Here is a 25,536-nt window from a genome sequence, read left to right as displayed (position 1 = left end):
TTTTTAAAACTCCATTTCGGTTTTTGGCCAAGTGCATCCAGAATTTTTGGTTTCGGCACCAGAATTTTCATTTCGATGCACCACTATTTTTCATATTTATGCACAAATGTTTTGTCTTTCTATTTTAAACTGAATGTGTTGTTTTACAAGATGAGGTTTTGCATATACCTAAAATGTATGTGTAGCAAACTTTAGTTTAATATTTAGGGGACATAATACAATGTTTCCATTTTTGGAGTTTTGATTTTTTTTTTGTTTAACAGGTTTGTTTATAATATAGTATTTAATTTTAAATTTGAATCATTTAAATTCAAGTTATTGTATGTTGCATCACCCATCCTCTGCGGAGCTTCAGTTGGCGGACAGATGGTCGTACGTTTTCCTGCAAAATGTCTTGATAAACTCTGGAATTCATTTTCCCATCAATGACAACAATCCGTCCAGGCCCTGAGGCAGCAAAGCAGCCCCAAACCATGATGCTCCCTCCGCCATGTTTTACAGTGGGGATAAGGTTTTGATGTTGGTGTGCTGTGCCTTTTTTTCTCCACACATAGTGTTGTGTGTTGTTCCCAAACAACTCAATCTTGGTTTCATCTGTCCTCAGTATATTTTGCCAGTAGTGCTGTGGAACATTCAGGTGCTCTTTTGCAAACTTCAAATGTGCTGCAATATTCTTTTTGGACAGCAATGGCTTCCTCCATGGTGTCCTCCCATGTACTCCATTCTTGTTTAATGTTTTCCTTATTGTAGATGTGTCAACAAAAATGTTAGCATGTGCCAGAGATTTCTGTAGGTCTTTAGCTGACACTCTGGGATTCTTCTTTACCTCATGCAGCATTCTGCGCTGTGCTCTTGCAGTCATTTTTACAGGACGACAACGCCTAGGGAGAGTAGCAACAGTGCTAAACTTTCTCCATTTGTAGACAGTCTGTCTTACCGTGGAAACATGAACATCAAGACTTTTGGAGATACTTTTGTAACCCTTTCCAGCTTCATGCAAGTCAACAATTCTTGATCGTAGGTCTTCTGAGAGCTCTTTTCTGCGAGGCATGGTTCACATCAGACAGTGCTTCTTGAAACCAGTAAACCCAAAACAGGTGTGTGTTTTTTAAGGGCAGGACAGCTGTCAGCAACACATCCAATATCAACACACTGATAGGAGTCAAGATTGGCTCACTCCTGGCTCCAATTAGCTCTGGAAGAAGTCATTAAGCTAGGGCCTCACATACTTTTTCCTCCCTGCACTGTGAATGTTTACATGTTATGTGCAATTAAACCATGGCAACAGCTAATGTTTGTGTAGTATTATGTTCAGCAGACTGTGTTCTTCTATTGTTGTGACTTAGATGACTTTCAGAGCACATTTCATGCCCAATTCATGCTAAACTCCACGTAATCATAAGGGTTCACATACTTTTTCTTGCAATTGTATATACCTCACCAAATCTTATAAAACAAATGGTAAATGAAATGTCCTTGACACTACAAGTCTCAGCAATACTTGTGTGATAGACATAAATCCATGGTACTACAAATCACAGCAATACCGAGGTGATATAAATAAAGTGCTCATCATCTGGTGAAGGAATCCGTGGTAGTACAAGGTGCAGCAATACCAAGTGGGATATTCAAAAGGTGCTCATGTGGGAATCCACCACCAAATTGGGAATGCACCACCTCTTATGGATGTGCAGTTACCAGAATGCCACTGGTGTAGTAGTGTTTGTGCTGATCCTTTTGAGGGATCTCAGAAAGCCCTATGCCCTATTGGCTTACAGAAACCAATAAAAGGATCCTCCTAGGGGGAAGAAGCTCACCACAGGAGCCGAAAATATGGCATATAGTGTAGTATTTATTAAAAGTTTAAAAGCAATCCACGTGAATACAATCATTCATGATTGTGTAAAAATCATACCAAGATGGCCGCCGCCGAGCTCCAGCCGTGGCGGCGTGACGTCAGCACGTAAGGCTGGGTGGATCCAGCACAGGATTAATTGTGATCCAACACAGGATTAAAAATAAACCTGGTTTTTCAACTTTTATGACTTCTGCTCTAAGATCTCCAAGAATCATTGTAGTAAAGGGCCCAGCAAGTACCCTTGTCAAGTTCAAGATTTTCACTCCTTCGAGTGGCTTTACATTGTCCGCCTCTGTAATACTACTGGGAGCCCTGCAGAGCCCAGCACAGAACACAGCGACTTCTCAGAACACACCGGAGTCCTGAGCCGAGGCACCCCTAGGAGAATTCTTTTATTGGTTTCTGCACCTTTTAGTACCACGGATTCCTTCACCAGATGATGAGCACTTATATTTATATCACCTCGGTATTGCTGTTATTTGTAGTGCCACGGACAATTTATGTCTATCACACCAGTATTGCTGAGACTTGTAGTGTCATGGACATTTCCTTTACCATTTGTTTTGTAAGATTTGGTGAGGTATATATGTATTATATCAAGTTCATATCACATTGATATTGTCTGCTCATTATATTCACTTAAGCACTTTATGATTGAATTGGAGATTTAATATTTAGCGCTGCACTTTTATTTGTATCTAGTCTTGTGGGGCTTGTTACCTCTGCCCAATTTATGCTAGCAGTTTCAAACATTCTGCGCTTGCCTTATATCTTGTAATATATAAAAAAGAGAATGTACTTGGCACTTTCTGCAGCTGCTTCCTGAAGATGTGTACTTCCCTAGCTGGAGAAAACATTGCAAAGTTAATAAGTTGGACAGATGTGTTTCCCCCCCCCCCCCCCCCCATAAAACATTGCTTAAAATACCCAGTGATTGGACAGTTCCTCCTGGACTGTTCTGCAGAATAGTTGTGTATTTATAGGAGTAGACTCTTGTGTACATTGGCATGTTTTCTTTAAACTGCTGCACAATTAAACCATTAACCGTTTTTAAATCTTCATTCTTACACTGCTAATATTTTGAAATGGATTATTGCTAGGTAAACTTAGGTGGTGAAATCTTCAATGATGAACTGCTAATGCCTTTCAGACAGTGTGCATTCAGGGCTGTGCACCCTTACAGATATCGAATTGAGAGCAGCATCTATGTCTGTGCGGTGTCTGCATTTCAATTGACATCAGTGGGTCTGCCTGCACAGAAGTCTCTACATCCCCGGAGCCCTCGCATTGGTATACACTGTAATATGCCCCATGTAAAACAGGCCTAACACCAACAACATTTCAGCTTCCTGTCAGGTGCCATATCATGTTCAAAATAATAAAATAAAAAAGTATAGATTTTGTACCCATTATTGTGTAGTGCTGAGCTTTGACAAAGCATAGGAATATGATCAATGGCCAGATAAGTTCCTTATTTGCTCTATATAACACCAATGCCACCTTCATGCCACCCTCCAGGTTAATCACAGAAGCTGGCCATAAATGGAGTCAATTTCAATCTGTCCCTGAAAACAAATTGCTCCATGAATGGCTTTGTCTGTACCTACCTGCTTGATAGGTAATGAAAAATCCAAAGAGCTTGGCGTAAAATTGACACACAGTGGCTTCATCCAATCAGATGCATTATCAGTTGACAGCAGTTGCAGTGGGAGATTCATTCATCCGTGTTACTTAACTTGGATGGTGGAACCATTGAATTTTTTTTAATTCAACCCTTAGGCTGAATGAAGAAAATCTATATGTATGCCCAGCTTTAGGCACAATTCTGATCAGAAATTATTTATTCTCTTATTTATTCAGAAATTATTTATTCTCTTATTTATTCAGAGGAAAGCCCTTGATGTAAACCATTGCCCCGATATCTTTTAGTTTTGCATACAGACTCAAGAAAGCAGACTTAAGGGCTGCATACCAGTATAGTAGCTTTAAATAGTATAAAAGTAAACCTTCTATTGTTGCTAATGATCTTTTTGTACAGGTATAATGTGATAATTGGAGCAGACTGAACAACTCTATATAATAATTAACCAGCTTATAGCCTCAACTTGTTGGGTTAACGTCTTGCCTACCGGCACTTTTACCCCTTCCTGCCCAGGCCAATTTTCAGCTTTCAGTGATGTTACACTTTGAATGACAATTCAAAGCAATGCTGTATTCAACCTAAATTGCTACCATTTTTTTTCAAACAAATATAGCTTTCTTTTGGTGATATTTAATCACCGCACTTGCTAAACAAACTAAAAAAGACCAAAATGTTGAAAAAAAAAAAAAACATTTTTCTTGATATAATTTTGCAAACTGGTAATTTTTCTCCCTCACTATTGTGCACTGATGTGGCGGCACTGAAGGGCACTAATAGGCAGCATTGAAGGGCATTAATAGGCAGCACTGATGGACACTGACTGGCAGCACTTACGGAAATTTTTTGGCATTAATAAGCAGGGCAGATAGGCACTGTTGGGGTTGCAGTAATCATTATTATCAGTGTAGATCTCTCCTTTCACACTTACAGCATGAGGCAAGTAGTGCCGATAACCTGTAACAGCATGAGGCAAGTACTGCTGAAAACCAGCAAGTGTGTTTACATTGTGATCAGCTATGATTGGACACAGCTGATCCAAAGGACACAGCGGTCACAGAGAGCACCGGGTGCGTGCCACAGCAGGTGTGCTTCAGGGAGGACGTCAATAGACGCCTTCCCAGAACTGGAGGAATACGCTGTAGCCGTTATTCAGCTATAGCGTGGTTGGCAAGTGGAAATTAAGTAATTAAGTCCTGCTAGATGACTTCAGGCTGGACCCTTTTGCAGTTTTAGCTATGTAAAACATTAAAAAGTGCCTATACTGTTTAAAATCCAGTGACATGCTGTCTCACTCCACTCTGCACATGCGCAGTTACTCTCTATTATCGGCGCTGTGCCTAAATTCAGAGCATCTAGAAGCTGATCAGTTACCAGCCTTAAGATTTAGTTTTGCTGGAGTGGGGAAGAAAACAGGAATGATACAGACTGTGTGAAGGGAACACAGATTAGAGAGTGAAAAAAGAAAATCAGCAGAGGGGACAGAACAAATTCTGCTGCCAGGGAGACACCAAAAAGTTAAACTTACAAGGAGAATGTCTTATTTCCCAGATATTCTCTCCTTTCTCCTTTCTTTTAGAAATTCAAACAAAAAGTCACATTTTTTCCAAAAGCCCTTGTATGGTCAGTTGTAGTATGTATGGGTACCTACTGTGCAGGCCAGTGGATACTTGGACTTCGTGCTAAGAAGCTGAGCCAAACACTAGAGGAAAGCATAGGGGTTAATTTACTAAAACTGACAAGTGCAATATCTGGTGCAGTTTTATTAAATCAACCCCATAGTGTTTTTTCTGATCATAGTGATGCCAGTGCCATAGCTAGCAGCTGTTCGTTTCCCACAGCAAACTGTTTCCTTTGTTTTTTTTTAAGCATGTTCTGTGTGTTTTAGATCATTTTTAATAATTATGATCAGTCTGTTTAGTATTTTTACAATATATTGTATGTATTATATTTTTTGTTATATTATTTTTTTTGTGGTTATTATGTAGAGTTAAATCACTGTACAATGATGTGGCTACATCTTTTTGCAGTCATCTGTTTAAAGTGTAACTATATAAGCTGCAATGAAAAATGGTTCTTAAACCCATGTTTGTTTAAACTGCTTAAGACTGTATTTCCCTGCTAATTTCTCATGTGTGACTGTAGAGCGGTGGAATGGCCATATAACCACTGAAATACTGGCATGAATTCTAGTCAAGCCATATAACTTTTTCCAGCTTTATTAGAATCTAGGAAGCAGACTCGCCATTTCATTCAGATAATGTGCATGTTTATTTTGCGTTCACTAACTCCATTTTATTCGGGGTATTTTTATTTTATGGTAATGCACACATACATTTGCTGCCAGAATCCTGAAACTCGTCTTCAAGGAGCTTAATTCTAAAGGTTTGGTTATTTTTCTCTGTCAGCGCTATGAATTCAGAGGATATATTTTACTTTCCCCAGTTGACTGGTTGCAACACTCACATTTGTATTTAAAAATAAACAAGTCTCAATTCTAAAGCGGTCTAAGGTAGACATGAAAATTGCTTGCAGAACATTGTGTTTTGTACAATTTCTCTATATGTGGATATTGGGTAGGTTTGTTTTTCACTGTTTGCATGTTTGTATGTCCCTAATTTTTGACTTCTATGTACGCTGTCTTAAATATTTATTGCTACCATTTTTCTTGGCTCTTTTAAACAGTACAATAAAATATCCATAGCCAACACAAAATTTAGTGTCACATTCTTTCATCTATAGCTCATGCTGTACCAATACCCCTTTTTCTTTAGCCAATCCAAAAGTCAATACTTTCCTTTTTTTTTTTTTTTTTATTATTTAAATATTTATTTATTTTTCAAGTAAAACGATACACATTTCCATAATGTAAAATATAACATTACAAAAAGCTCATAAAACACTAATTTCATATCATTTTCTCCCCATGACTCCCTTCCTTTCAACCCTCCCACCTCCCACCCCGCTTCAATATACCCCTGACATCTATCTGATCGACTTGTATCTCACATCCTCTGGATACCGAGGCTTGGAAAAGAAGAAGAAAGAAAGACAGGCCAATTGCTATATTTTCTCCTTTTCCTTGGCCTTTCCTCTTTCCCCTTCCTTTCTTCTTATCCTCTCTTTCCCTTTTCTTTATGCTTACTTACTCAGTACCTTCCTTTACCTTTACTTTGAACTCCTCTCATTTCTCCCATTTCATATGATATGTCACCATCCTATCTTCCTGCATATAATAAAGTTTTTCCATTCTAGCAATCTGGTCCACTCTATTCATCCAGTCCTCTTCCCTCGGTGCCTCAACTTTACGCCAAAACCTAGGAATCAGACTTTTTGCTGCATTTAAGTAGCACATTATACCCAGTTCTTTATATTTATTTCCAGGTAATATTGAATTATGAAAAAGACAGGTTTCAGGGTCCAGTCCTACCTCTATTCCAGTGATAATTGTGATTTGATTTCTAATTTTTTCCCAATATACTTGTATTTTTGAACATTCCCACCATATGTGATACATCGTGCCCAACCCTCCACACCCTCGCCAACACCAAGGTTGCTTCTCCTCACTCATCTTGTGCTCTATCACCGGTGTAACATACCACCTTGTCAAACATTTAAAATTCATTTCCACCTCACGCATGCTAATATTTTCGTGTACCATTCTATGTATTTTCCTCTGTGTGTGCTCTTCCCACTCCACTCCTAAATCCTTTTCCCATTTTTCTATATATTTTAATTTAAGCTTACTATCTAAATCCGTGAGAGCTTTATATGCTTTAGCAGTGCTGTGTTTCCCATCCCCTCGGTCTTCTAAGTATTTCTCAAATTCATTCCACTCTTTCCTAGTTCTAAGGGGCTTCGTCAATTTCTCCACAAATTGTTTCAGTTGATTATATCTCCATATATCTATCCTAGTGAAAATCCTTCCCTCTTCCCTTTTCAGATCCTCCAGTGTTCTTAAGTTTACCCCCTCCATTACATCTCTCAGCTGAGCGTCTTCCTTCATAATCCATCTGCCTGAAATTTCCTCTTTACCTGGGGGGAAAAACTCTGAATTCCTTAGTGACATTAATAGTGAATTAAAATCCCATTTCCTCTGTTTGTGCATTTTATCCCACTCCCTTATTACAATCCTCGTGTATATACTCGTGCTCTCCTCTAATTCTCTAAACTGTGGTGGCACCCATACACTCCTACCCAGATCCTTTCTACTAAGTGTATTTTCTATTGTGACCCAATGTTTGCTTTTTGAATTATGTGTCCAGTCAAAAATTCTTGCTAAAATGACTACCCTGTGGTATCTTTTAAAGTCCGGTACTCCCAACCCCCCCTTTTCTTTACTTCTGCTTAGCACTTCATATGATATCCTAGGTTTTTTATTTTTCCATATATATTTAATTACCATTCGCTTAATTGTCCTAAAATACACCTCTGGAAGATTAATGGGAATCATCTGAAATTTATACAGTATCTTCGGGAAAATTACCATTTTTATCAGGTTGATACGTCCCAGCCAGGAAGGATTTACACTACCCATTTTCCTCAATTCCTCTCTGATTTCGTTTAACATTGGGATATATTTAGCTTTATAAAGATTTTTCTGTAAGGGAGTAAGTTTCACACCCAGGTACTTTATTTCTCTATCTTTCCATATAAAGGGAAACTCTCTCTGTATATTTTCTTTTTCACTCTTTGGAAGATTTATATTTAATATCTCAGTTTTGCTCGGGTTGATTTTTAGATTTGACATTTCCCCATATTCCTTCAGTGTTTTCATTAGGTTAGGAAGTGTTATCCTAGGGTTTCCAACATAGAATAATAAATCATCCGCGTAAGCGGCTATCTTATGTTCTGTCTTTCCAACATTTATTCCCCTTATATCTATATTTTTCCTAATTGTTGATAACAGGGGTTCCAATGATAAAACAAACAACAGTGGGGAAAGTGGGCATCCCTGTCTGGTTCCGTTTGACATAGAAAAGGTCTCTGATCTCTCTCCGTTTACCATTACCGTCGCGGCCGGTCCTCCATACAACTTTCCAATCCACTTTCTCATCCTACTACCCAATCCCAGGATCTCCAGTGTGTCTAACATAAAGCTCCAGTTAACCCTGTCGAACGCCTTCTCCGCATCTATCGAGAGCAACACTACTGGGTTTTTTTCCGTTTTACTTTTCTGTATAGGCATCAGGGATCTCAACCCATTATCCCGACCCTCCCTTCCTCTAACAAAGCCCACCTGATCTCCATGTATCCAATCTGGCATCAGATCTCTTAACCTATTCGCCAATACTTTTGCATACAACTTCGTGTCTACGTTCAATAGCGATATCGGTCTATAACTTGAACAATGTGTGATGTCTTTACCTTCCTTATATATTAAGACCACCTGTGCCAGAAGGGATTCCTGTCTTATCTCCATCTCTCCCCCCAACGCCTCCATATATCTCTTTAACTTGGGTATCAGTAAATCACCATATTTTTTATAATATCTCACGGTATACCCGTCTGGACCTGGGCTTTTTCCCGTCTTAAAGCTTTTCAATGCTACTTTTAGTTCTTCCTGTGTGATTTCAGATTCTAAGGAGTTTAATAGTTCTTCACTTAATTTTGGTAATCCTGCATTTCTTAAATAATCCCTTCTTTTTTCAATATTTATCATTTTATCTTTATTTATATCATCCTTGGGGGCAATATTATATAATTTACTATAGTAATCTTTAAATACCTTTGCAATGTCTTTGGTTGAATGGACTAACTCTCCCTTGGAGTTTTTTATTTTATCTATATAGTTCCTATTCTTCTTTCTCCTCAGGGCTCTCATCAGATATTTTCCTGATCTATCTTCCCATCTATATCTTTCACCAATGATCTTATTAAAAGTTCTCATTTTTTCTTCCTCCATTACCTTCTCTAATTCTTCCCTCTTTTTTATCACTCTTTGCTCTATCTCTTTCCTTATGTTATTTTTATGTAGGAGTTCCATCTCAGCTATTTCCTTCAAAAGCCCACTGATCTTCTCTCGTCTTTCCCTTTTTTTCTTCGCCCCAATCGCAATAAGGATTCCTCTTACATATGCTTTGTGTGCCTCCCACACTGTAGCTAGTGATACATCCCCTGTTTCATTTTCCTCAAAGAACCTCTCTATTTCCTCCCTGATCTTCCGGTCAGTATCTGGATCCATGAGGAGTGTCTCATTCAACCTCCATGATAGGCCTCCTGACACCTTCCCTCCCCATCTTAATTCCAATACTACAGGTGCATGGTCCGAGAAAGTCATTGCTTCTATTTTTACTTTAACCAGATCCTCAACAAGTCGATGGTCCACCAAAATATAATCCAATCTAGAGTATGTCTTATGTACACTAGAGAAAAAGGTGTAATCTCTATCTCTCATATTAACAATTCTCCAGCTATCCACCAATTGGCACTCTTTCATCACCGTTTTCAATAATCCCATGGACCTATTTTCCCCTCTCTGTACTCTAGATGTTGTATCTATTTGTGGATCCATACATATGTTAAAGTCTCCCGCCACTATTAGATATCCCTTTCCAAAGTCCATCAATCTTCTCATAACCCCTTTCAAAAACATCTCTGGCTTCTTATTAGGCAATATATGTTTACAAGCGTACATTCTATGTCCTGTAGTTTACCTTTCAAGAACAGAAACCTCCCCTCCGGGTCCGTCTTTCTATCTTCCAGTTCAAATCTAATATTTTTTGCAAATCCTATAGCTACACCTTTAGCTCTCTTAACTGGGGAATCTGCGTAATACCATGTCGGGTGTTGTCTAGAGTTTAACTTGATATTTTTTTTTAACTCTAGATGTGTTTCCTGCAAAAAAACAACTGAGGCCTCTCTATGTTGTAGTTCTCTATATAGTCTAAATCTTTTACCTGGGCAATTTAATCCATTTACATTATGGGTTACAAAGCGTATTTCCTCCATATTTTATTTGTCTTCTTCCTATTTTACCCTTTCCTTTCCTCTTCCCCTTCCCCATACCTCTCCTTTCATACAAGATGTCAGTTTTAAAAACCTCTATCCCCACTCCCACCCCAATTCTCTCCCTCCCCTCCACCCCCCTCCCCCTCCATCCCCCTCCCCTCACTCCCCCCCCAGGCCTCCTTTGCCTTTGGATCATGATCCTCCACTGATCCCTCCCTAGGGGTTCGGCTCCACCCATGACCGCTCACCTTCCCCCCCTCCTCCCCGGTGTCTACTTATCTATTAACTCTGTTTCCTCTTCTGACCAGCTGCCACTTTCTTTCCCCAAAAGTACATAACTCTCCCTCCTCCACTTCCCAACCCGGTATCACTATTCTCTGCAGACCAAGTTTATCACAAAAGTCTTCCATATCTTCTGGGAATCTTAATATTGCTGTGATTCCATCTCTCCAACCGATTAAACTCACTGCACGACCCCATCTATATTTCACATTATGCTTTTTCATCAATTCTAATAGGGGTTTCAGTGATCTCTTTCTTCTCAGAGTCTCTGCTGTTAGATCTGCAAAAATTTGAATATCTTTTCCACCATATGCAATACTTGTTCTTCCTTTGATCTTTTTCCATATCTCTTCTTTATCTACAAAATCATGGAATTTAACAATTATATCTCTTGGTTTTTCTAATCTTTTTTCTTGTTGATATTTTCCTATCCTATAGACTCCATCCAATTTAAACGTCTCCACGTCTGGTTTCTCCATTATGGAACTCAAAATTTTGTCGATTAGTTCTTTTAAATCTTCCTCCTTTGCCAACTCTGGGACTCCTCTTACTCTAAGATTATTTCTCCTTTCTCTGTTTTCTTGTTCTTCCATCATAAAAAGCAATCTTTTCTGTTCTTTTCTATCTTCTTTTATCCATTTCTCTAATTTTGGGACAACTTGGGAATGAATTTGAACCTTTTCCTCTATTTCCTCCACCCTAGTTAACATTTGCCGCAATTCCTCCCGAATTGTCCCCATCTCTTGCTTTATTGATTTTTCCAGATTTTTGAACATCTCCACCATTTCCTTTTTATTAGGTATTTGCAGTTCTCTTTCAAATTCTCTTGATTCAGTCCCTTCCTTTAATTGTTGACTATTATATACCGGTCCCAGGGATAGTCTCGGGCTGTTATCCAGACTTATTTCCAATTCACTTTTTTCACTTACCCCCAACGTTCTTTCTGGAGTCAAATTTCCCTGTGATACATACTTTTTAATCATACTAGATTGGGAGCTCTTAGACCCACTCCCTTTAGTATTTTTTCCTTTCATGTTGATTTTTAATGCTTTACTTTTATTTTCGGAACTCCTCTTTCACTCCTCCAGGTCTTCAGACCCTCCCTAGGAATCCCCTATATCCTTATTTCAGACTCAATGTTTGATAAAATGTCTTTTTTAGAGGCACAAGGAGATCCAATATAAATCAGGTTCAAGAGCATAAGTCCAGTTTATAGATAATGCATAAAGAGTTGCAAAAAACCCCACAGATATCACAGTTATCACTCACCCTCCACGTTGGAGTGTCTTCCTCAATGTAGTCCTCTCCTGTAGCCGTGCTCTCTTAGGGGGATTCCTATGGGTCTCTTTATATATATGTATATGATGTATACGATGCCGATATATCAGTTGGAGGATTTGAGGGGATTTGAAGTTGGGGGTGGTGTAGTTTGGAGGTAGTGTGGCTGCATTCCCCCCACCTCCACCAATTCACCAGCTCACCCAGACGCCAAGTGCTGGAGCGTGAAGCTGACAGGCAGTCTCTCCTCTCCTTCTCCTGAAGCTCCCAGGGCTCCTTCGCGGCTGCCCACGTGTCTTCACCGCTGCGCCGCTCCGTCCGTCTCCCTGGCAACCCTGCTCCTGCTCCTCCTCTGCAGCCGCCGTGAGGATTCCCAGGGAACCCCCCGATCGTCACTCTCCGGGATCTTGCCAGGCTCCAGGCTCACCACCAAGGCTTCCCTCTTCCACCGGGTGAGTCTCCGCTCACCCTCCGGTGCAGCTGGTCTCTCTAAGAGAGACACCTAGGGAGGATATTCGGGGGAGGCTATCGAGGAGTGCTTACAGCACACTCTCCCGTGCCGCCATGTTCAGGCTCCACCCCTCCTAGCCCATTCTAAATTGTGTTTGAGTCAATACTTTCCTAACCCTTGTACTTTGTTCTTTTCTGTTTAATAAAGTCTAAGGTCCCTTTTAGACAGGTGTTCCAATCAGGTCCTCCTGTGAATTTTTCAGGCGGATCTGATCGGAAGGTGGTCCATTCATCCCCATGAGCAGGTGGATGTAAATGGACTTGTCCATTTACACCGGCCTACCTCTGGGTCCGAGGAGTCCGTCCTCTTCTATTTAGGTGAAACTGATTGGAGATAGCCAGTTGTAAATGGACAGCAGTGTCCACCACCAATGATCACTGCTGCAATGCCTTCTAGGTTCCTTGCAGGAAAAAGTAAAAAAAATTCTGCAAAAAATGTGTGCATTTATTATTTCTTCTAAAGGTGAATTTATCCTTTCATTTAAAATTAACTTTTTAACCTTCAGCTGCAGCTGATGGCCTTTCTGATTTCCTAGCTGAATACTGTAGAGTTGGCCTACTGTTTTCTTTTATCATACAGGTACACAGAACACCTTAGTTTTTCCTAACTAGCATTTGTAACAGATCTTCTGTTTCACCTTGATTAACACATGGTCTGACTTGTTCAATAAATTGTTCTAGGAGCATAGCCCTGTAAGCCATATCAACAATTCAGAATGCCAATCAATCCAACAATCCAGAGTCTACCTCGTCTTGCAGTTGTATAGCTTAAGGCCATTTATTGAAGCGTATGTGTAGTCCAAAGTGTTTATTTTATTTTTGGATACAGTAGAGAAGAATTAAAATCCCTGTCAGGTTTTTACCATTAATGTGCTCCATCTCAAAAATTTACCTTCTCTTTTTGTCTTGGAGATGCAACAGGAAGTGAGAAGAAATTTCTACAAAGCAGGGGAAGCTCCCCTCTTAGACAGTTGTCCCAAAACCTGATGTCCCCATTGGAAGATTTTTCCCTCCCCTCCTTTTTTTTTTTTTTTTTTTTTCTGGCCTAGACTAAAAAAAAGTTTTTCTATGCATTATGTTTATTTTATATTCTGCACTCTAGCATTTATTTGAGGGAGGGCTTATTTGTGTCTCATTTTGGGAGTTCAGCTGCTAGTTTAAAATGTTCCGTTGTAAAACATCAATGAAACAAATCAACAAGTCTCTGGAGGTTAGTCTGTTTTCTCAACAGTACTAAAGGGAATTTTACAGCAACTGTGGTGGTCTTCCAATACATTGCCCTGGTGGGTTATTACTTCTATGTACATACATAACATTTGACAGGTATATGAACACAAAGTGGGTTTAAGTTATTCTTCTCAATTAAAACAGGTTTAGTAACCTTATCTAATTAGCCAAGGTGGGTTCTGTCTCCCTGCAAGTTTAAAATAGTTTTTCCTCTGGATAACACTATTTTATAATGATAGGTTATTTAAATGATGACTGAAATACCGCCTTTTAAATGTGGAAAATGTGGAATCTGCACAGCATATTCAGCAGGAGGCTGCATATTGAAAAACTCTTCAAAGGAGATGTAGTTCCGAATTGTCTAAGCCTTACTTTCAAGGAGGTCCTTAACCTCGTAAGGCTGTTAAATGCCAATGCCAGATGGCAGCAGCTGTCAGCATTCCATGGGACTGTTTAAATATCCAAAGCAAGATCACTTTATTGACGACTGTGAAAGCAATAGCTCTTTGACATCTTGCTTGGTAGATTTAATAAGGTATTACTTGTAACTGTCATTTTAGCAAATCTATATCAGTTTGACCTATGGAAACTTAATTTGATATATACTGTATATGTGTGTTTCTTTAGATAAAATCATCTGCTAGTGAAAATCACAGTATAAGGCTCATTTACTAAAGGAGTGGAGAATCCTTATTCAGTAAATTGTAGCTGGGTTCATTTTGAATTATGTTCAGATGAAAAAAAGCAGGAATTTGTTTTTTTACATGACTAGATAAGTATAAGTAAATTTATTTACTCAATTTATTGAGTGAAACTTCCCAACTCCATTAGTTAGTCCTTTAGGGTGCATCCCTCTAGTGTATGGGACATTTTTTGCTCTGTGAAACAGAATATTATTATTACTATTATATAAGATTTGTATAGTGCTAACAGTTTGTGCAGCACTTTACAAAATGGAGGCAGACAGCACAGATATAAAGGGATTCAAAGCAAGAGGAATCGGAGGGTCCTGCTCATTAGAGCTAACAATCTAAATGGCAGGGTCAGTTGATACAGTCATAACTGCAGGGAATAAGCTGAGAGTTCAGTTTGTTGGTTAGAGGCTAGATAGACCTCTCTGAAGAGATGGTATGCAGGCATCGCCTGAAGGTGGATAGAATAAGAGATAGCTGGTCAGATTGGAGTAAGGAGTTCCAGTGGATGGTAGAGACTGTGGACAAGTCTTGAAAGTGAGCATGGGATGAAGTAATGAGGACACGTATACTGTTCATAGAATATAAATAGTATTCTACTGTATTGCTCTTTGAGCAACACTGAAGGCACTCATTGTGAAAGCAGTGATCGCTTTTAACCACTTGCCTGCTGGGCACTTTTAACCCCTTCCTGCCCAGGCAGATTTTCAGCTTTCATTGCTGTTGCACTTTGACTATTGTGCGGTCATGCAACACTGTACCCAAACAATTTTTATAATTTTTTTTCTTTAAAATAACCCCGATATCCAGGGCATTTGATGTGGGGAAGGGATACATAAATGCGCTTTATTTGCGGATGACCTTCTGATGTTACTTACGTCACCTATCAAGTCCACCAATAACTTGTTTGCAGACCTACGCTCATTTTCCTTTATCTCGGATAGATGACCGCACTGTCAGTAACTTACAACAGACCTTACCTTTTAAATGGCAAAAAGACTCTGCCTTATTTGGGTATTCAGCTGACTTCTTCTCTCGAGACATTGTATTGGAGAAACTATACCCCTTGTTAAAGAAATTGTTGGGGGACATGGATAGATGGGCTTCCAGTCCCCCCTCGTGGTTTGGGAGGCTACATTCAGTTAAAATGAACATCCTACCTAAAGTGTTGCACCTATTTAGAGCCTTGCCTATAGCGATAAACAGGCATGATTTGACTCTCTTTCAAAGGAAACTATTAAAGTTTGTGTGGGGTAATAAATGGCCTAGAGTAAACAGGTGCACATTATACACTCACAAGGCTAAGGGCAGTTTGGGATTACCAGAGTCTAGCTCCCTGTCGGCGAAACTGGTCAGCCATTTGATGTGGTTGAGGGCACGGGACAGACCAACCATACTTTGTCCAACATTGTCATTTTCCCTTGGCTTTTGGGATAGACTGGCTGTCCAACATTATTTCAAATCCCCACACTCACCCCTGGCGGCACTGCTGGGTAACCCCCCATTTTGTCCCAGGCCTTGGTCAACTTACTTTTGCTTGGTGGACAAATAAGGGACTGTTCCTCATTGCGGACCTATGTGATTATAGAGGGGTTTTGACAAAATACTATTTAAAGGCTCAATACTAGCTCCCATCTACAGAAATGTACCGCTATAATCAAATAGCTCACACTGAGGCGTACAGGAGATCTGACCACTTTCACACCTATGGAATGTTTATGTAAGCATTATGATAAGCAGAAAGGATTTATATCTCACATTTATGATTTATTACACTCCGATTCTTCTAAACTGCCTTATATGGATAGATGGGAGCAGGATCTGGGTGAGCAGATGGATGAGGTTGCGTGGAGTAGACTTGCTGAGTTGGCTTCTCAGTCGATCATCAATACTTCGCTGACAGAAGCAAATTATAAGGTCCTCCTGAGAAGGTACCTGTGTGGGTGGCGTCCTATGTTGCGGATGCCTCACCCCTTTGCTTTCATGCCTGCGGCCAGGCTGGGATAGTGCTCCATATTTGGTGGTTGTGCCCAAAGGTCCGGCGTTTTTGGATACGTACATATAACTTGATCTATTCTCTCACCCAGATAAACCTTAGGAAAAGCCCTTAGTAGGCCCTCCTTGGTAAACCAGTGGAGGGGGCGCCGAAACATATGCGTCGGTTATTAACATTGATTTTTATGGCAGCCTGAATTTCTATTGCACAGTCTTGGAAGTCTCCGGTTATTCCATTCCACCTTCTGAAGACCAAGCTGCCATGGATTATGATGAATGAACACCTGACGGCGATTCTTCAAGATAAGATGGTTCTTTTTGAAAGAGTATGGGACCCATGGTTTAGATACCTGTCAAGTTCTCAGTGATTTGAGACCTTCCATTTGTCTGGGCGGTGAGGGGGCGCAACTACTTTCACTTTTTCCTCCCCCTTTTTTTTTTTCTTTCTTTCTCCCTCTTTTCCTTCTCTCTCTGGTCCTGTTCCCACTTTTCTATTTCCTTTTTCTTTTTCTCATTTTATATTTTCTTTAATTATGATTGTTGTTGAGTTCATTCTTGACATATTCCGTGAACGGCCATTCTGTACTGTCAGAATATTATTGCTGTGCCCTTTTTTATGTTGGTCACAGTGGAATGTGCCTATATGTCCTTATTAATAGAAATATAGCAATTTTTTCCTCTTTTCCTCCGGTGTATCATGGGAGGTGTTTGTATTGTATTTTTATTGATATGAAAATAAAAATATATTGAAAGAAAAAAATGTTTTTTTAATCATTTTTTGAGATATATAGAAATTTCTTTTGGTGATATTTAATCACTACTGGGTTTTTTATTTTTTGCTAAACAAATGCAAAAAGACTGAAAATTTCAGGGAAAAAAAGTTTCTTAGTTTGTGTCATAAAATTTTGTAAACAAGTAATCTTTTTCCTTCACTGATGTGAGCTGATGAGGCTGTACTGATTAGAAGGCACTGATAGGTGGCACTGATGAGGAGGCACTGACAGGCATCACTGATGGGCACACAGGCATCACTTATGGGCAATGATAGGTGGCACTGATGGGCGGCACTCATGGGTATTAATAGACTGCACTGATGAGGTGGCACTGATGGGCATTGACAGGCTTCACTAATGGGCACTGAGAGGCATTTCTGATGGGCACTGAAAGGCAGCAGTGATGGGGCTGCGCTGTTAATCAGAGCACTGTGTAGATGTCCCCTCTGAGGATTGCTGCTTATCGGCTCTTCTCTCTTCACACCATGTCAGCGTGAGGAGAGGACTGCCGATAACCAGCATTTCATGTTTACATGTGATCAGCTCTGATTAGACACAGCTCATCACATGGTAAAGAGCCTTCGTCATCGGCTCTGTACCGCCATCCGCTGTATCCTAGGGACACAGCACACCTAGGGATACAGCGCACCACCGATTGCTGCACCGTGCACCCCCCGAGGCATGCATGCGTGGCTATAGCGGGAGGACTTCATATAAACCAGAACAAGAGAGCTCCCGCCCGTTCGTTATTTCTCATAACGGTGGGAAGTAGGTGGATAAAGGTCAAATCAAGGAAAAATTGACTGGAGAGGCTGAACATTTTTGGTTGAGTTTTGGTCGGGCTGTAGTGTATGGTATAACTGAACAACATTTTTTTTTCTAACTTAGTCTTTTTAGAGCTTGCAAATAAATAAATTGAACTGATTTTTCAGAAAAATATATTATAATTATGATCATCAGACAGTCCACTCTGCTCTTTGGGCGGCTGGGTGCAAACAGACTTTTTTTTTTTTTTTTGGAGGTAGGCAAGTGCAAATGCACACAAGTCCATGTACACCTGCCAGTCCATAGGTGTGAATGGAGGGTCCAATCAGACCCAATACAAACAAAATTTTCACTCAATAAAAAAAATATTTAAAAATTGGTGCACTTTTGTTTAGCATTAAAGCAACCCTATCACTAGAAAAAAAAGAAGGGAGATAGAAATAATATACCCAGAAAGCGAACACTCCCAGTCCTTTTTTTTCCTCTTGCAGAACTACAGGTACCACGGTTATCTGACACTTCTGGGCTAGTATGCCACTGTGTTGGTAGTGATGTAGTAGGCAGCTACCATGTAGCAGCAGACACCGGAAAAAGCTAGAAAAAAGCACTTAGGAGCATTTTAGTAGAATATTGGAGCGTTCGCATTTTTTCTGCTAGACAAACTCTCCAAAAAAAATATTTTTTTTCTGCTCCAAAAACGTTAATAGCCGAAATAAGTGTGCTTGACACATAGGGTAACACTATTTAGCTTATAGGAGCAGAAAAAAAATACTAATAGCTTCTAGGAGCTTAAATAAATGCTAGTATCTATGGAGCCATAAGATTATTTACTTGAAGCTGATTGCGTACATACACAGTGCATTCACAAAGTATTCAGACTCCCTTCACTTTTTTAAAAATTTTTTATGTTCGAGTCTGATACTGATTTCTCTTGATTGTTGCTGAAATGTTTCTGCACCTTGATTGGAGTCCACCTGTGGTAAATTAAACTGACTGGACATGATTTGGAGAGGCACACTTCTCTATAAAAAGCCTCATAGCTGACAATGCATGCTGTATAAGAGCCAACACCATGAGGCCAAAGGAACTGCCCGCAGAACACAGACAGGATTGTTGCAAAGCACAGATCTGGGGAAGGCTACGAAAACTTTCTCCTGCACTGAAGGTTCCCAAGAGCACAGTGGCCTCCATAGAAGTTTGGCACAACCAGGACTCTTCCAAGAGCTGGTTGCCCGGCCAAACTGAGCAATCAGGGGACAGAAGGGCCTTTGTAAGAGAGGTGACCAGGAACCTGATGGTCACTCTGACTGAGCTCCAGAGACCCAGTGTGGAGATGGGGCAACGTTTCAGAAGGCCAGCAATCACTACAGCCCTCCCACCGATGGGCTTTATGAAAGCGTGGAAAACTGATTTTTTGCAAACTCCAAGTGGAGTTTAGTTTACCACCGCTGGACTCCAGCTAAGGTGTGGAAACATCTCAGAAATCATCAAGAGAAATGGGAGGCACCTGAGCAATATTTCAGGTGTTGCTGCAAAAGAGTGTGAATGCTTATACCAAGGTGATATTTCAGTTTTTGCATTTTTCTTACATTTGCAAACATTGCTATAGAAGTACCTGTAATAACAATTTCTAAAGATCTCTTTTCACTTTGTCATTATGGGGTACTGAGTGTAGATTAATGGGAAAAAAAATATTTTAAACAACTGTAGTGTCGGGCTGCAACATAACAACATTAGAAAACATTGAAGGAGTCTGAATAATGAATGCACTGTACACAATATCTACAAAATCATTGAAAAAACTATGTTTCTTTTCATGCTGCTGTAGGAGGATTATGATATATAGTCTTTTAGAAAGGACACTTGTCATGAGGGATAAAGACAGGAGTGTGGACTTTTCTATGCAGCATTATGATTTACTGCATTAGCCTCAGCTATGCATATAGAGATTTTTCGTATGGCCAAGTACAAAAGAACAAAACAGATGTCTCTTAGTGGGTCCACTGATCCCTGCAGTCTTTATAGATGGCTTAGCTGTACAGTCTGCATAATTCAACTGGCAAATGCTCCAAGAAATCTATAGAAAACAAATGGGTAATTTAATAGGCTCCTGTGCTGACATTTGCACCAGTATCTGCCAAAATAATCTAGTGAAAATCACTATCTGCCTTGCTGGAACAAAATAGCTGGCTAGTATTATTATTGAAATCTCTCCTGTATTACATGAGCCTGCAAGTTAATGAAACAGGTTTGGGCAAGCTCTTGGAGTTATGTGCTAAAGAGATGGATGGCGCTGATGATTGGCTTAGACTGGCAAAGGTCTTCCCGTAAAACTGGGCTTAGTACACGGTTTATAATGTTTTATTTGGTATAGGGTCCCAGAAATAGTGAAAATGTATGACGGTATGTTGTGCCATATTTGTGCATTAGCTCTCAGAATGATTTTAAATAAAACTAATATCTCTGTACCTGTAGCTAATATACTGTGGAATGCCTTGAATTAGTAATACTAGTGTTGGCTATCTGTAATAGAAGTAAGGCTAAAATGTTTGCTTATCCTGCTCCTGATCATGTGGCTAAAGACTTAGGTTTTTGGCCATATGAATAGCAATGGAGGGAGCTTGGAGCAGAGATTCCTTGAGGAAATGTAACTGTATCAGCCCTTCCAATATTGTATATTTTATATTCCCTGCAAGTTTGTTAATATGGTCTTCTGTGAATTTTTAGAACAGGTCTATGGTCAGTAGCTGCCAATTAAGATTTTGTTGAAGGTCAAAAATTTGAAAATTGAGTCATATAGAAGTTCTCTAATCTGTGATATTGGGTACTTTTGACCTTTGGCAACTCTATAGTTCTAAAGCTAGCCATACTTGATCCACTTTCTTTCATTTAGCCAGGTAGCTGAACAAAAAAAAACTGGCCAGATTACCCCATCCACACATTTAAGGTGATTGGTGGTGGTGCTGGAATCTTCCCATCCATGCTATTCTATTCTGACATTGGGGAGACTCCCCCTGCTATCAGAATACACATATCAGTGCTGCAGCCATTGGCTGCATGTGCTGATTGAGCAGCTTTCTTCCGACAGGACAATTGAACAGAAGTTAGATCCACTTCTGTTTAACTGCAGTGGCCACACATTGAAATTTTGCCAGTCCCTCCTGAACCTTTGAATTTCGATCTTTGTATGGCAGGCTTTAGTGAGATATCTTAAAGTGATTGCAAAGCAAAGATATATATTTTTTAAATAAAAAACATTATATACTTACTTGCTCTGTGCAATGGAATTTGGAATGAAACAATACCACTCAAATTCAAACTTTGAAAGAAATTTTACAGTTGTAGAAGGGCCTGCCAACCCTTTAAAGGTAAAAGGATGCTAAAAAAATCTCCCGAGATAGGCATCCAGAATCCTTTCTTAATGATAACCTCCAAGCAAATATATAAATATGAGTCTAATAGATCATTGCACTAGAGTGGTTCTTCTCCAACAGTCCCAGCAACTGGAAACCCTCTGCCCCAACACAGTTGAAATATGCAAATGTATTAGACCAAAGCTTGAATACTCAGGTGTCGCTCAGTCAGTTCAAAATATGTTTAGATCACAAAGTCCTCCACTCTCTTGAAATTCCATTAGACTCCAAATGGTAAGATAATAATAACCCTTGGAAAAAACGAAAAATATATTGTGTAGTACAATTCGCTATTTAAATAATAAGCAATTGTGCAATACTCCAAAATTGTGCTCAAAATCCAGTAAATGGTGCTAACATTTTACTCATCACTTGTGCGGTATATATATATTTACTCTCCGTTACCAAAAATAGATTTCTTCAACCTTCACTCATCAAACCCGCTGTCAAAAATACCCCTCCTTCCTCCCAACGCAAGTTTCAAGAGCACCCAGAAAAAATAAATGAACTTAAGTGTTATACCTTAACAAAAATCACTCTATCTATGAAACTGCTACTCACATTTAAGTGGGTACACAATGTTCCTGTCCCTTTAAACCACTGTGATTCCACCACATGCAATGTGTCTCATATGATCACATCATGCACCTTACCGAATGAAAACTTGTTATAAGTGCATAGTCAAATCGATGTGGTCTTTAAAATCTTTCTCAGCTCCCACCATAAGACAGAAGAATATGTTGCCAAAAGAAAAAAAAAAATGTGTGTGTGTGTATATATATATATATATATTTGTTTGTTTGTTAATAAACCACTCACATTTAGCGTGCATCCCTTTTATAATCCTGTGAAAAGTGCATCCAACACTAATATACAACCAGGAGTCCCTACATGCACTTTACCAGACACGTACATTATGTTCAAAGGCTTTTCTTTATAATGCTTTCTTCACATCACGGTCTCCAAACCTTTATTAAACCAATGCATCAGCTCTACCATGCAGAAACAGCAGAGAAATCTATAGTACAACAATCCTCATAAAACCTATTTATTGAAACAGATTCTTTTTATGAACATATAATACCTCGCTTAAGATGGCAGCTGCACCATTCACTTTGAGTACAATTTAAAGTATTTACAATACTGTACTATATTGTTTTCTGTTTTTTTTTTTTTTTTTTTTTGGGGGGTTACTATCCTGCCGTTTGGAGTCTTGCAGAATTTCAAGAGAGTGGTGAACTTTTTGATTGGAATGTATTTTGAACTAAGTGAGACGCATGAGTACTCAAGCGCTGGACTAATAAATTTGCAAACATATAAATATTCAAAAGCATGACATATATGAGATCACTTTTACCTGCCAAAGGTTTTATATTCTGTCCAGCCATTCCTAAGTTTTACATAGCCCCTTATACAGTACAGCTAGGTTGATGTTGCTGCTTACAGTTTAAGCTCAGTTGTAGTTAAAAAAAAAAAAAAAAAAGAAAGAAAAGACCATTAAAATTAGGCTACCTCAAAATATTAAGTTATGAATAGCTTACTGTTGATTTCATCTCAAATCTGCCTTAGCAGAAAACCCCCATGCTGGAAGTGAGGCTGCAGCTAAAGACCACAGCTCTGAGAGCAGCATTCTCTGTATAGCAATCTGACATACCATCCCTCTGCTCTCTTCTCATGTCAGCATGTTTGCAGCACCCCTGATTGGCTCCTAGTTTGAAAGCTGCTGTTCATGGAATTTTTGGAGGGTAATACCAATTCAAATTCAAATGTTTGCACTAATTACAGTAAATAACGTATTAATGCTTGCAGAGCTGCATTAGTTTGTCTCTTATAACTTCTTGGAATTCAGCTTTAACCACTTCCGGACTGGACACTTTCACCCCCTTCCAGTCCAGGCCAATTTTCAGCTTTCAGTTCTATCAAACTTTGACAATTGCACTGTCGTGCAACGCTGTACCCATATAAAATTTTTAGCTTTATTTTGAGACAGATAACTTTATTTTGGTGGTATATATTCACCACTGGGTTTTTTTTTTGCTATAAAAATGAAAAAGTCAAAACATTTTTTTTAAAAGTGGTTTTCTTATACAATTTTGCAAATAATCTTTCTTCATCTTGGTCAAAATGTATTCATCTATCTTTTTAGTAAAAAAAAAATAGCCCAAATTAGTTTATAACCAAAAATTATAATTTTCAAAATTTGTTTTTTACATTTTTTTTTTTATATATATATTTTTTTAACATACTGTCACCCCAGCAGTACACTGTACATAGTGACACTGTACTACTTGTGGGGATGATGATTTTTTTTTTCTTTTTTTTACACTGATTGCTTTTACACTCATAAAGGCTGTAAAAGCAATCATATATCCTCTCTGGCTGCATTCTTGCAGCCATTGAGAAATACTGTGTGAGCTGTGATTGGTCACAACTTGTCACATGGTACAAGGCTGTTGTAAATAGCCTTGTACCATGTGACCTCTGTGATCATTCACAGATTTCACATGTAGTAAGCAATGATGTCAGGAAGTGACATCTTGTTTACTACTATTCATGTGATCACTGATTGGCCAATCAGTAATCACATGAATCGGGACCTCACACAGAGGTCCTGTACAGCGATCTGTGTTCTGCTGTGTGTGGAGGACACAGTGGGCAACAGCATCGGTGCTGCGTGCTCCCAGGGAGCGCGCACAGGCAGTGGATGCGGGGGGATGTTTCGAAACATCCACCTGCATCGGCCACGCTCCCATCCCGCTGTTTATCTACATGGGCTGGGCAGGAAGTGGTTAATGATTTCTGTAAATGGTATAGAGGCAGAATAAAAAAAAATGTATGTTTGTCTTTTTCTGTTCATTATGAGGCTAACTTTTTGCCGCAGCTCACTTTTAAGGTTTTAATCTCCTGTTAAACATTATGCAACTATGGTTTTGTTAGCATGTTAAATGTATGTTTAACAGAACATAAAGACATAAAATTTCCTAATTAAAATACAAAGTGCTCATCCTTTGAAATATTATTTTGTTTGTTTGAACATGAGAAGCCAAAATTGCACGTATTTATATAGATGGTATTTAACAGAGTCAAGGAAATTATTTGGCAAGACACACTGTACAGCTTTTTAAATTGTTTATTATACATTGTAGATTAAAGTGTTTAGTATCGAACAATATTGTATATCTGCAGTGTTTATGTGAAATGTTATATACACACAGCATTTATTTACATTGATATGAGTAACATGATTTAAGTGTATTCAGAATAGAACGAATGCATTGCTCAGAATTTGCATGTTAAATAATAAATACTGTCATCTTTACATTGCATTGATGGATGGCTGGTCTTCCTTGTTCTTTCCTTCTCCCAGGCCTTGGAAGAGGCTCAGAAAGCCATACAGCAACTCTTTGGCAAGATCAAAGACATCAAAGACAAAGCTGAGAAGTCTGAGCAAATGGTAATTAAACTTAGCATTGCGCTATGGCCTCCAAGGCAATAATAATGTTTCTAGTTCTGATGTGTCTAGGCATCACTGTAAAGTGAATTTTGTTCAGAAGGTCTTCAGATTTGGCATTGTTCCCATGTCCAGCATCCTGAACAAATAACTACAGGCTAAGGTACCTATAAAGGTTTGTTGTCGAATGGCCTATAATGGTTTTGACAAATTCTGATGGCAGTTGTGTGGCCACAATAAAAGGCCATCTATGTGAGATACAAATGATCATTTGTAAGTTATAACTGCAATAATCTTGGAAGAATGTAAGTTCGTTTTTTTAGTTGGCAAATTTTTCTCAAAACTAAGATCTTTAGGCAATTGCTTTATTACCTTACATTTGACTGTCATCTAATGTACTGTATTTGGTCTGCTTAAAACATGCCAAACAGCAAAATACAGCCTTGAAGTTAAAAGTCTGTCCAAATATTCAGTGTGACACCAACTTACGCTAAAGCTTTACGTCTTCCTATGTTGTTTATTATATAAATAGTGAAAGCATTATGGTTAAAATGGTTGTAAAGGCTCAAGGTTTTTACCTTCATGCGTTCCGTGCATGAAGGTAAAAAACCTTCTGTGTGCAGCAGTGCCCCCAGCCCCCTCAGTACTCACCTGTTCATGACAGCCTCGGCTGTCCCAGGTCTCTGGCTCATTGGCTCCCAC

The 25,536-nt window shown here is 39.2% G+C and overlaps 1 protein-coding gene across 1 annotated transcript in view; it reads left to right on the top strand.

Moving 5' to 3' along the window:
* Positions 1-25,536, top strand: part of VPS53 (VPS53 subunit of GARP complex) — a 212,940-nt gene that overhangs the window by 29,057 nt on the left and 158,347 nt on the right. The window contains exon 5 of the mRNA XM_089668435.1: positions 24,751-24,837. Within this exon, the coding sequence (XP_089524561.1) occupies positions 24,751-24,837 (87 nt within the window). The remainder of the gene's footprint in view (positions 1-24,750; positions 24,838-25,536) is intronic.

The sequence above is a fragment of the Staurois parvus genome, unplaced genomic scaffold (assembly GCF_062004578.1).
Source record: "Staurois parvus isolate SC_StPar_1 unplaced genomic scaffold, SC_StPar_1.0 ptg000058l, whole genome shotgun sequence".
In the NCBI taxonomy this organism is placed as follows: Eukaryota; Metazoa; Chordata; class Amphibia; order Anura; family Ranidae; genus Staurois; species Staurois parvus.
This window is presented reverse-complemented; position numbering and strand designations above follow the sequence as displayed.